The sequence below is a fragment of the Squalius cephalus genome, assembly GCF_949319135.1.
Source record: "Squalius cephalus genome assembly, chromosome: 8".
Classification (NCBI taxonomy): domain Eukaryota; kingdom Metazoa; phylum Chordata; class Actinopteri; order Cypriniformes; family Leuciscidae; genus Squalius; species Squalius cephalus.
In genome coordinates this window covers 11,475,090-11,488,971 of record NC_137129.1, presented here as the reverse complement: position 1 = coordinate 11,488,971, position 13,882 = coordinate 11,475,090, and the positions used below count along the sequence as shown (strand labels likewise).

Genomic DNA, 13,882 nt, shown 5'->3' with positions numbered 1-13,882 from the left:
AACTAATCGTAATCCAATCCAAACCCTAACCATTTAGTAGGTACATGTTAATAATTAATATTACTCAGTTCGAAGTGTAATATAATATAATGTAATATAATATAATATAATATAATATAATATAACAATATTTTAGTATCCTTGTTACACATTTTACATGTACTTACTATGGTAGTAAACCAAACCCTAACCCTTTAGTAAGCTGTTAATTAATATTACTGTATTGGTGTAATAATACTGTAAAAAGGACTCCTAAAAATAAAGTGTGACTAATATAATATAATATAATATAATATAATATAATATAATATAATATAATATAATATAATACAAAAGATTGTTTAATGAATTCCACTGAGAAACTAAAAAATCCAAATCTGAATTTACATAAATCTCAATATACAGTTTTGGATCTATCATGACACTCTGGTAAGTCCCGCCCCTTCCTCTAACCCCACTGGACCTCTAGGTTGAAAAATCGTCAATGCAAGTGAATGTGAGAAAATAATTATTTTCTGATCCGTTTGAATTTTGCCATGAATGTGAACATATGTTGTCTGTGAATTTTTAATATAATTTTTTGTGTGAAGAATGCTACAATTTAGCGGGTAGAAGTTTGATACGGTTAGACTGTGAGAGCACTTTGTGGACTACAACTCTTCGCTACATCAGACGGGAATCTGAAGAAAGAACAGCCCATTTGGTTTGAATGGTGACATTTGGGTACAAAACACACAGGCATCTCGATCTGTCTCCATATATTATCGCAGCATTAGCGCCGTGATTTGACAAGTGGAGGGAAAATGTGTTATGGGGTGACGTCACATAGGCGACATGTAGTCTTTCTCATTATGTCTTTTCCACAACTGCTAGCCAAAGAATCATACCATATACTGTCAAACTCGTAACATGAAAAATTATATACAAAATTCACAGACAACATATGTTTACATTCATGGCACAAATCAAACGGGACCAGAAAATAATTATTTTCTCACATTCACTTGCATTGACGATGTTTCAACCTAGAGGTCCACTTGGGGTTTTACGGATGGGCTGGACTTACCAGCTCTATAGGCCTATGAACCACTGACTGTCCTGCGTTTCAGACTTTTATTTTGAAAAGAAAAAGCCGCCATAGTTCACAGCGGTCGTGGGAGTATTGCAGTTCATCGTGTCCGCCGCTGGATGCCGTTATAACTGGCAGATTCCGCTTCTAGAAGGTGGATGACGCATGCGCAGTGCCACAGACTGGCACTGGGCAAGGACATAAGGAGAGTGACATTTGTATAACGTTAAAAACAGATTCATATTCTTTCTAAATCACACAGGAATTTGCGTCAATCAGATTTGGATACACTCTCGCATCTCTGCACAGTGAGCTGACGCTTTACAGCATTTCATCTGATTCTTTGAGGACAGGTATGCATTTAATATTTACAAGCAGGACAGCTAACTGACTGACTGACTGACTGGCATGTAACGTTATAGATATGAAGACTAACAGAATAACTATTATCTGTCCAACTCAGACAGGAAACCTATGATCCTTGATAACTTTCAGCTGAAATACTACCCTCTTTATTATCGTTCGGTTTGTTTACCTCGTTTTGAAAGAGTTTATTATACTAGTCAGATTGTCAGCTCTGGGTTGAATGTGTTGATTTGTGAAGTGTGACCCAAGCGTGATGTGCATGTGTCAGGCTGCGTCTGATCACTGTCAATACCTGCCCAACTGTAAATATAGTATATTTAGGTAATACATATCGTGGATACGAGGCGTAGTTTAATTTAAACAGATGATTGAGCAATACATAAGCCCCTTCAACAATTTTATATTATTATTTCTTAATTAAGGTCCTGAGAATGCCTTTAGAGGGCATTTTTGGGCGTCCAGAAATGCAGCATGGCCATCATACTGTGCTAAAGTCTTAGGCACGTTAGTATTTTCACCCCCCAAAAATTGTTTTATTTAAACTATTTTTATGGTGAAAATACTAATGTGCCAGTACTGTTGTCTGCTGCATATTTAGACGGTCTAAAATGCAGTTTAGGTTGGCAGTTGACTAGGTTTTGAGATACTGACGTCGTGTTAAGCTTTTGCACCTTTTCTGTCTCACACTTGCTGCTGCCACTCACTCTAACTTAGTAAGCTGCTTTCTCAGACAGCATTCATCAAAGAATCCTGAAAAAAATATATCATGGTGTCCCCAAAAATTAAACTGCACAACTTTTTTTTAACATTGATAATAAGAAGAAATGCTTCCTGAGCACTAAATCAGCATATAAAAATGATTTCTGAAGGATCATGTGACTGAAGACTGGCGTAATGATGCTGAAAATTCAGCTTTACCATCACAAGAAAATAATTAGGCTACATTTTAAAATGTATTGCAATAGAAAAGTTATTTTAAATTGTAGTAATATTTCACAATATTACTATTTTACTGTATTTTTGATCAAATACATGCAGCCTTGGTGAGCATAAAATATATTTTTTCAAGAACATTAATACATTTTACAGACCCCAAACTTTTGAATGGTAGTGTAACTCCAATAATAGAGCAATGTGGGTAATGCCATGAGTTAGGTTCCTGGGAAACTCACAAACTGATCAAATGTAGACTTCAATGCATTGTGAGTTGCTTTGGTTAAACATATCTACCAGATGCATATATGTAAATGTAAAGGACTGAATGTCTTGTAAGTGTGATTTAAATGTCTTTTCCCTCCTGCCCTAGCAAGGTTTTGAAGGGCTGAAGTTGCACTGTGAATGAGTGAGTAACCAGAGGCAGCGGTGGATGGGAGAGTTCGCGTTTCCTCCTCTTTGAGTAGCTGGATGATGTCATCTTTCTGAGACTCCATCGAGGTTGCCTCAGCACCCTGACTTGAATGGCTGTGTGCAGAGGGGGTGTCTCTCTTTGGGTGGGGTGTGTCAGGAACCATGGCGGCAGGCAACCAATGAAGAAACAGTGCTGGAATTTATGTCAGGTACACAAATTAATATTTGAAAAACTTCTGTCCATCAAATCAAAGTAATGTGGTGCAACTCACCAAAAATGTAATGACATTTCTGAATTATTAATTCATGCCGTGGTATTTGTAAAAAGTTTTTTTTTTTTACCACAAAAAATAATTTAAATAAATTTTTGAAAATAAAATTTAAGATGTTGACACTCAAAATATTAAGCAGCACAACCGTTTTCAACATTGATAATTATAAATGTTTCTTAAACAAATCAGCATATTAGAATGATTTCTGAAGGTTCATGTGACACTGAAGACACAAATTCAGCTTTGTCATCACAGGAATACATTACATTTTAAAATATATTAAAGGGGTTAGTGTTCTCTTTTCGATAGAATAACTTGTTTTGTTGGAGACTATTAGCTTTGTAACTTTGTAGATCGTATACATGCACAAATAGATACATTGCACACTAAAGAAACTGGAAAACATTAGAAAGCATCATATGATGTTCTTTTAATTATTGTTTAATTGTTAATTGTTTAATAAACATTTTTAATTGTAATATTATTTCTCAGTATTGCTACTTTGAATGTGTTTTTGATCAAATAAATGCATCCTTGGCTGTGCTGTTATTACTTTTTTTTGATGGTTACACCACATGACATTTTTCATTACATTGAAACTTTATTCTTAAATGCTATAAAATATTTCAGAACCATATGAAATCAACATGAATATAAAAAGTGCATTTCTAAAAACTTGGAACAAAACTATATATTTAAAAAAAAAAAAAATCCTTTGGATACCCATTTTGGTCATTGACCCATGTGTGAATATCACTGTCTATTTTTCTGATTTGCAGACAACCGAATTCCACTTAAATGACAACTGTAGGAGCCTGAGCAGTGCATCATGGGCCTTGGCTCCTCCAAACAGTCTACGTTACCTGTCTATTAAACAGCCATCCCTGTCCCATCCCTTCCACCACGCATGCCAGCCAAACCAAGTGGCCAACCTCGAGGAAGAGGAATGGGAAGAGGCTGTCAGCTTGCGCGTCCTGCTCAAACCCTGTGAGACCGATGAGCAGCACACTCTGGTGGAAGTGCCCTTTTTTGGGCCGGCCAAACTAAGTGAGCTCCTTGCCTTGGGACCCAACAGACCCTTTGACTTACTTTTTCCTTTAACCACTGTCGATGGGAGCAGAGAGGATGATATTAGCATTACCGGAAAGGTTGGGACAGACACGGAGAGAGGTTCCTTCAGGAGTCTGTTTGAGACTGAGGGATGCCCTGCGCCGTTTATGTTGGGATCTCGCTTCTTTTGCTTTCACTGCCCCGGGATGAAGTCTGTCTCGGAGATTGGGGACAAATCAGGAAAGGGACTGGACGAGCAGAGCTTCTATCCAGCCCTCCGTGTCACACATTGCAGCCATGCTGAGACTGAGAGAGTGGACAACAGCTCTAGCCAGGGAGACATGGAGAATGAAGAGAAACTGGCCCTGATGTATGAAAAGCTGAGGGTGGAGGTAAGATGAGTTTAAGGGGAATGTGATGGACCACTTGTAGAAAAATGAATGGGAGAAATGATAATGCTCAATATGGAGGCCCACGCAATATTTGGATTATCCTGAAAAATATAGTTTTTTATTTAAGCTAAACAATATTTTTTTGGATTGTATTATTGATTTTAAATATGCAATATAATCTTGACTCATAGTTTAGGCTCCACATTGTGTTTCAGTTGCCCAGTTTCTTTGTGAAAAATCATGACTACAGCATATACTCTGAAGATGTTGAGTTCATCAATGGTCTTCTGAACACAAAGACAAGGTAAAGAGTTCCTAGATGCATGTTATTCTAGATTTTAGGTCACTTTTACTTGCTGTCACTTAACCCCTGTGACTTCTTCAAACTCTGTTGTTTGCATACTGCTAATAAATGGGTGTGATAAACTGTAATGAACTTAACAGCTTATAAGACTTAATTGCCAACACAATAAAAAAAATCATGAGATCACAATAATAATCATGGCTAATCTAGAATTAATCTAAAAATGTTTTGCAAGCAAAACTATACATTTTTTCCCCTTATTTTTTTTATTGTCAGGTTTTGTTCTCAACCTTTTTTCAAATATTTTTTCTTTTATGTTTGAAAATGTTTTGTTTGCAAAACATTTTTTAAAAGCACATGTTTTGATTGCCTCAAGATTTGTTTGACTTTTTTTTTATTTGCGAAATGTTATTGCAAGCACATGAAAAAAGTTTTGCAAGCAAAGCCTCATTTACAAAAAAAATATATTTGTTCTCAACTTTTTTAATGTTTTAAAATGTTTTGTTTGCAAAACATTTACAAGCAGATCAAAAAAAGTTTTGCAAGCAAAAATGTATACATTGTTATACAATGTATACAATGTTTGATTGTCTCAAGTTTGTTTTCAAAACCTTTTTCTTTTATGTTGGATAATGTTTTGTTTGCAAGCACATCAAAATACTTTAAGCAAAAAATTTTGAAATACAAAAGAAAAACATTTTGCAAGCAAAACGTTCTAAAGTCCCCCTGTAGTCAATAATTTTATCACTTAAAATTCTTAATGCTTTAAAATAGCTTGAATGTAACGCTACACCCTTGTTTCATTTAGTATACGTGGTTCTATGAATATGCAAATTAGCCCCGCCTCCACTCACTCACACCAGCTCAGAGATCCACTCGTTGACGATCACACGTTGACGTGATTGGTTACAAGGTAGTTTGAGACGTCAGAAACGCCAGTGATTTCAAACCACGTTTTTGTGACTGTCTTGGGTTCACTGCAGTTTTAAGGAGAAAATACTCAGCAATGGTGTTGACTTATGAATTTGTTCATGGTTTTTCTTAAACCACATTAAAAACACCACATAAACAACATAAAAAATTTGATTTTCACCACAGGGAGACTTTAATACTAAACAAATTGGTGGTGTTGTTTGCTAACTGCAAACAAATTGACTGGTTTTGGCTTGTTACCAGTGCACTGGTACATTTGAAATAGCATTGCTGATTAGTATGCCTCTATTTCTATATCTGAAGGGGTCGTATAGCGTACCAGCTGACTCTGACGGTTTGGCGGTTGATGTGTCTGTGTTACTATGCGGAGGCTCAGCTGGAAGTGCTGAAGCTGACCAAGCATCCAGAAGATGGCTCAATCAAAGCTCGCTGGAGAGTCAAAGGCCTGCCCTTCCACTCCATTCTGGTGTTCTTCTACAAGAAAGACAAGAGCCATCTCTACAGGTGAGTCATGCTGTGATAGCCTGCCAAAGCCATGCCCTGTGCTCCTCTTTTTGTAACTTTATTTATTTTTCTTTTCAGAACATATGATGCATTCTCCACCTTTTATGTTGGCTCTGATGGACGAATACACCGCCATAAAGTTGAAAAGGTGTGGTTTGCTTGTAATGCCATATTTTCAAAATATCCATATTTTCCATATTCAGAATCAAGTAGGACTTGAATTTTTTTCACACTTTCCATCAAAGGGTTAGTCAAAAGAAATGTCCAATTCATATTACACTACCTTTTAAAAGTTTGAAGTCAGTAAGATTTTACTGAAGAGAAGCGCATAAAATTAATCATATTTTCAGAGTGCAGAATCTTCCTAGACAGCAACGAATAAAGCTCCTGTCTATACTAAAAGATGAAAAAAGGCTGCAAAGTTGCACATAATCAAAAACAATCAAAACATAGCCTATGGATCAAGACTGTAGACTAATGAGATGTCACTGTGGGTGGAGCTACCAAGAAATATACTCCAAACGAAAAATAGTCTGTGGTTAAAAAGCAAATTAAAAGGGATTATGACCTTTAACGCTTGTCACTTTATTATCCAACACAATATTCAAAACCACCATTTTGACCTGGTAATGATTAATCAAAATGTCATAACTGGATCTTCCAGTGAGAAAAAACAGTTTTCTTTCTGGTAACATATGCTGGACTTCTTCTCCAGTCATTCGATCCGCTAAAGGCTCGATATACTCACAGTGAAGTTCTTTTTCATCTTTGTTTAGGCAGTCCTTCCAGAAAAATGCATTAAAAAATGGGATGGAATATGCGGGATATTTATGCAATTTTATGTAATATAATTGCGGGAACTTGCAAATACTGCGGTTTGATGAAAAAGAGAAAAAAAAGTGATTCCCCTAACACCCTGTTCTCACTAGGCTACTACCTTAATGTAGAGTCATTTCTTATTACTTCCTATGATAAGCAAGCATACTACATCACAGAAAGTGCTGGGAATATTCAAGGTCTCATCTTGTTTTATTTCAGACCTTAAAGGGGTGATGAACTGAGAAATCAAATTTTCCTTGAGCTTTTGACATATAAGAGATCATCATACTATAATAATATCCTGTAAGTTTCAGAACTGAAAACTACCTTGTTAGTCCAATAAAAGCTTTTATAGACATCAGGCTCAGCAAACGACTCGTTTTTCAAAGTGGGGAACTATGACGTCAAAGAGGATAAAACACCGCCTTCACAAAAGAAGATCAACGCCTACTTCAACACGGCCTGTTTAGCCCCGCCCACCGATTCGCCCAAACATGCTAAATAACATAGGACGACATGATGATTGCTAAACCGGATCGAGCTACTTCCAAGCAATAAACATGCTGTTTACTAAATATTGTGCGTGCCTGTTTGTGGAAGAAGACAGTCTGCATAAGCTTCCTTCGGATTCCAGCATGGTTAAACTTTATTAAATCAGTCAATCACAATTTCCCGACGGATCTGCCAGCAACATGTAAGTAACCATGTGTATTCTAATGCCTGATCTGCGATCAGTGATTTCTGATGTGTAATTATTCAAGTTCAGATATCTTTCTCTTAAAATCGTTCAATAGCCTACTGTTTATGCATCAGTGACTAAACGATCAACTTCACATAATTTCTCGTAGTATTATGAAAATAATCTTTTTTAAACTGTTATTAAATTATATACAGAAAGCGATCAAAGAACGATCCCTTTCCATTCGCCCAAGCTGTCAATCAAACAGCACAGCGCGAGCCGCGAGAGCTTATCTGGACACTTACCAAACTCGTGATGAAATAATGACACTTAGACTACACAACGAAGCTCTTACTGTGTATTCACATCGTGTTTGCATTGTGATTTGGTGTAAGCATTTGTGAGAGTGCAAAAATTGCGTTGCAATGATAAGATCTTTATTCACGCGATCAACAGACTGTCTGTCATCTGCTCAGTCAGTGCTCATCATGCTGCAACCTTTCATGCGATGTAATAGATTTAAATATAATGCTTTAAACGATACTTTTCACGATTTGTTAATCTCGATAGCTGTAATAGTAAAAACGTAGTAAAAGTTTTCGAGAGAGTTCATGTAATACTAGCTATTTCATATGCAAGCATGTCAGCCAATCACAGCAGTGGGCGTTTGCACTGCAGTCTCACAGCAGACACGCCCCTTAAAACGGAGCGTTCAAATCTGAGGCTGAAATCAGGCTTGGAAAAATGACTTTTATTTATAAATTATGACAATTTTTGATGTAAAAACCATACTAACATTATAAGGGCACCCCAGGCAACATTATAAAATAATAAAACAATCCAGTTCATGACCCCTTTAATAAACACATGGCTCAAACTTACAAAACATTGATGAGTCAAACAAGTTCTGTAGCTTTACAAAAAGAATATGTTACAACTTCTGTAAAAATGAATAAATATTTTAAAAAAAAACTTTGGCTGATTATGCATTGAATTATGTGATCGCATAATCGCGTTTTTCTGGAGGGACTGTTTAGGGGTAAATTAGAAGTTCAAAATTACTTTAGCAAACATCACAACGGCCATTGTTCAATTTCTACTAGAAAGCAGATGTCCAGTGTTTGTTTTCACTCGTGGATGTCTGACCTCGATGGACTCAACAGAGGAAATGAACCGGAGAAGATTTCGAGCACAATCGGCACAATGACATTTTTTTTCAGTGTGGCAAAGTAGTTTAATTCCAATTTACTTTTATCTGACTCCATTTTATCATGACCTCGAATTTAGGTTAGAATGGCAATTGATTATTGGTCATTTGTATAATAGTTTAGCTACGCATTTGATTATTCTATTTAACTCTATATTGAAATTACACTCATTCCTCCGGATTCCTATAACACTTCAAGTCTCGCACCGGCTGGATATACGATCTCATAGTCACAAACTCATCAGTCTTGGTCATTAGACAAATGATTGACTAATATTCTAGATGTCTGTACTCTTCTGGCTTATTCTAGACTATATTATTTAGTCCCCATAGATCTGAACACACTTAATTAAGTTAAGACTATATCAAACCAGAGGTCATGACCATTACCATAGAACCAAGCTGACCAACTTAACTACTTCTAATGGTAACTTTGTATAATCATGCCATGGTTTCCCACGTACACTTAGTTAGAATAATATTACAATAATCAGAGGTTGAGGCTCACCCTATTTAGATTGGTCTAACAAAACTCTGTTGTTCTAAACGGAAAACCTCTACAGTCTAAACCCCTATTCGGACGGGATTAACTTTACAAGGGTAGATGGAGTAATGTAATTTTACCTCAGGACGTCTGTAATATTAATGGCAAATTCGCACGGGATAAGATATCTCAGTAAAACTAGCAGAAGTGGGAGGGGTAACTCGATTTGCGCATCGCTATTACCCTCCTGTCGTCATGTGCGTATTACGTTGCTTCCTGATATCACGTGCGCAAACACATATAACCTACATTTATATATATTATATAAAACAGTTATGTCCGGTCAAACGATGTATTAATTAACTTCAGATTGGATTGTGTTGGTAATAGGCACTTATCTAACGCTAAAAGATGTTTTGTGCCTCTAACAAGTGCTTTTGATCTTCTTTCTGATATGAATGGTATGTGGAAAACACTTGAGTTTGAGCTTTTTCAAGCGCCTCCATACTTAAAAAAATGCAGGAAACTAACGTTACTTGTAAACACGAAATGACGAGATATTTACGTACATATTTACAGCGGGTCTATTCACACGGGATTAGTATTACCTGAGGTAATTTTGCCGGACCTTTTTACTGAAGGAAAAAAGTTGCCGTAATCTTTACTGACATGTCCGTAATGATTACTGAGATGGCAAATTCGGACGGAACAAAAAAAAATTATTACTTTACCCCACCTCTCCATGTTAAACTAGTCCCGTCCGAATAGGGCTTAAGTATACAGGACTAAAACCAATGTGTTAGTCGGAGCTCTAAAACATTAGTCAGTGTGCTTCTCTGCTCCACCTAAGCTGAATTTCAGTCCGTTTACTAACCTGATCGTAGAATTGTGGCGTAATGGACTTAACATAATCTACTAGAGTTAATAATTTCAGAGTAAGTCAGAATAAAAATCAAATGTAACAATTTATTATTAGTCAGGTAAATGGATCATGCCAATTACATAACCAATTCAAAGATAATCAATAATACATAACATCAAATGCTTTGAAATAAAGAGTAAAAGATGCATACCTGACCTCAGGAAAATAGTATAATGCTGAGTGTCTGAAAGACAATTCAGCATTACGGGCTGATCGGACTACAAATCTCCCTGAGCCCTTTGCAACTTTTCCGTAAATACTCAGACCAAGACAGAAACCTCTTTCAAATGGAAAACACAAGCCTTTTGGCTAACTTCTGTGGGAATGAGACTTTTGTACCAGTCTCACTGAGACATTTCAAATGATACAAAACATGTATAGTGATGTATGATAATTGTTCACATTAAACCATATAGATTTTTGGGTGAATTTCAGCTTGTGGAGAGAAGAGATGGGAGGAAAGGGAATGAAATGTAAATTAAGACAATACTGAGGTGATTGCGTCTCAGGTGAGGATGCTAGTTTTGCAAGAGAGAGTTCAAATGTTAATTTCCAGAAACGTCCTTTGTTTTCTCCGCGAGTAGTCGTTCCTCTGTCCAGGCGGCTCAGCATCTTCCAGTTTTTCCAGTCTAGTAAGCCCCAGAGTACACCTAACTATTGTGTTAACCATGAACTAATTGCAGTTCAAAGGTGTTTACCAGCCTGAGAGAACTTTTCCGGAAAGTTTGCTTTGACAAGCTGTTTCGAACTCCCGGAAAAACTTCACACGAACTTCGTTTTGGCCTGATTTTGTTCTAAATGCCATCACACCAATTCGTTCATCAATTTCAAGCTCACATTCATATGCCTCCACTTTAGAGTGCAACGCCTACATCTCAACTTCCAATCAACAACCGACGCATAGAACCAAATCCCTGCCTCACATTTTGTTCTTTTTCGATAATCCATTACACTCGGCTGTATGTCACAATAAGAAAAAAATCTATTGCTACCTCCGTTTAATCATGACTTCAAGCACAATTCATGTTATTATTCCAGAGGTTTCAAGAACTATATGTTTGGTAACACTTTACTTCTATAGTCGACTTATCGAAATAGTTAGACATACTACTTGCTACAAGTAATTTTACAACTACATGTCAACTAGCAGTCATGTCATTAGAGTATTAGTAGACTGTCTGCTTTATATCTGTTAACACTTTATTTTGATAGTCCCTCAATTGACATTCTACTGACTTTAAGTAACTTTGTAAGTACATGTCAAATTATTCTAATAACCCGAACCCTAACCCAGGGGTGTCCAATCCTGCTCCTGGAGGCCCACTGTTCTGCAGAGCTTAGCTCCAATCAAACACACCTGAACCAGCTAATCAGGGTCTTACTAGGCAGACTAGAAGCTTCCAGGCAGGTGTGTTAATTCAAGTTGGAGCTAAACTCTGCAGGATAGTAGCCCTCCAGGAGCAGGATTGGACCCCCCTCCCTAACCCGAATTGAAGTGAAGGCTAAGTATGATAACCCATACTTGGAATTTGTCCTCTGCATTTAACCCATCCAATTTAGTGCACACATATTAGGAGCAGTGAGTAGTGTGGACACACACACACTCACCCGGAGCAGTGGGCAGCCTTTCACAGTGGCACCCGGGGAGCAAGTCCGACTCTCCAACCATTAGGCCACAACTGCCCCAAAAGAAGTTTACTTAGGCCCTCTGGTTGAGAAACACTGCTTTATTGTGTCGCCTCTGGTAAACCGTAACATTAAACTTGCTGTTTATCTATGTTGGCAGGTTATGGAGGCTCGTCCCCCCTTGCTTCCCAAAGTGACATCAGTGCTGGCCGGAGCTCTGGTGGCCCTGGGCATTCAGGAACACCGGCCTGCCCTCAACCTGCTCCCACTCCTCCTGTCTTCCCTCCGACAGGCCCGAGCATGAGCCGCAGAGCCAGACGCGTGGATGTGTATGCTCAGAAGAACTTAAGTTTGGTCACACCATTAAAAAGACTGAAAAAGATGCAGCGCTGTATTGTGTGGGTTGAGTGAATGAGATGGTGGAATATTTGCAGGAACAAGAACAAACAAGTTAAAACTGTTCTCACTTGAAACAATCTTCTGTGTGCGCTCTTTCCATTATTTGAATATCACCAAACTGGAATCAGTTACCTCTACACTCTGGTTTGCATTGTAACAGGTTTCATAGCCTAGCTAAAATATGTACTCCACTATATGGCAGGATAACCCACTAGCCTATCATTTGAGCCATCACTAATTAGGAGGTTAAAACGCACAACTCTTTAACAAATAGGTTTTGATGACCTAGTACATTACTGTAGAGGTAAATTCAAGGTCGTTGTAAATAAGTCTGCTGGGACTGACGCTGTAAAACTTTATGGCTTCTAAGTACATGGGGTTGATGAAGTTCTTCTCAGTGACAGTAATAAATCAGTAGAGGTGGTGGACTAATAGGAATTGTGCACGGTTAGTCTTGATCGGCGTACATTGTGGTAATAATTAATTATATATTTTTTATTATATTTATATATTCATTGGAGTTTTCATCTGTTGCATTGATTTAAATGTTGTAGAGACTGGTACCTGCTTGCAGCGGTTTCATTTAGTAGCAAAAACCAATGAAAGACGTCAGGGTTGCTGCCTTTTTCATGACCTTTGAGGGAAAGTGATGCCAGGGACTGCCTTTTGAGGGTAGAGTTTAGTTGTTCCGGACTTGTTCTTGTTTGCTCATCGTTTTCAATGCACAAATCAAATTGTATAAGTTATCAAGTTCCCTGCATAATAACATTGCCAAATCTGCACTGGTCTTACTTAAAAAGTCATGCCGTCCATGTAAATTTAAGCACTCTTAAGTCCACAATTGATGCTTTCAAATTCTTTTTCATTCAAATAAGTTCAGGAGTGTATTTCCATATGCAAACCTCTATCCTTAATGCATAACCCATACATTGTTAAGCATAGGAGTTTTGCAGATGCAAAATTTGTCTCCAGGTTAATTGGTCGGTTCAATTCAGGAGTCCTTTCATTGGTTCAGTATTTGACTTTCAGTGCATTTGGTGTGATAACACATGCTGTCCACCCACATAAAGTACTGTGTGTTTTAACAAATGTTTTCAATTGCTTTGACATCCTCTGGTAAAGACATAAACCGAACATTTTAATCAACTTATCCTGTATCACAAACTAGTCAGAACTTATCTTTCTCAAGTGCTTGTGCTTTTAAGTGGACAATAAAGCATGAAATGTTGTCACTGCAATCTGCAATTCAGATTCAAAGGTTGAAACAGAACCATAAAAAACATGGCTGAGTCATTGTTTTGCTGTGATTAGTTCTGCGCTAATTACCCAAAAACCTGAATATGTTGTGGGACAAATAAAATGCATACTGTCATTTATATCTTTGGTCTCTGTTCTTATGCCTCACCCAGTTCCATTTAGATAATTAGATTAACTGCCAAATAATTAGTTTAATTAGCTGCATATAAAGGCATTTTTCATAAGGTAACATTTTTTGATTAATACCTTTTT

The 13,882-nt window shown here is 37.3% G+C and overlaps 1 protein-coding gene across 2 annotated transcripts; it reads left to right on the top strand.

Annotated features, from left to right (window-relative positions):
• The first annotated feature begins 1,225 nt into the window (after positions 1-1,225).
• On the top strand, positions 1,226-13,748 carry cUnh6orf136 (chromosome Un C6orf136 homolog). 2 transcript variants are annotated; one of them, XM_079879214.1, is made up of 7 exons: positions 1,226-1,422; positions 2,742-2,991; positions 3,834-4,496; positions 4,712-4,800; positions 6,037-6,237; positions 6,316-6,385; positions 12,135-13,748. In XM_079879214.1, the coding sequence occupies exons 2-7, from the start codon at positions 2,893-2,895 to the stop codon at positions 12,276-12,278; spliced, it is 1,266 nt and encodes a 421-aa protein (XP_079735340.1). In that variant the 5' UTR covers positions 1,226-1,422; positions 2,742-2,892; the 3' UTR covers positions 12,279-13,748. The 2 variants fall into 2 exon arrangements, with proteins under 2 accessions (XP_079735340.1, XP_079735341.1); XM_079879215.1 differs by having other exon boundaries at positions 1,241-1,422; positions 2,746-2,991; positions 12,135-12,803.
• Positions 13,749-13,882: the final 134 nt, after the last annotated feature.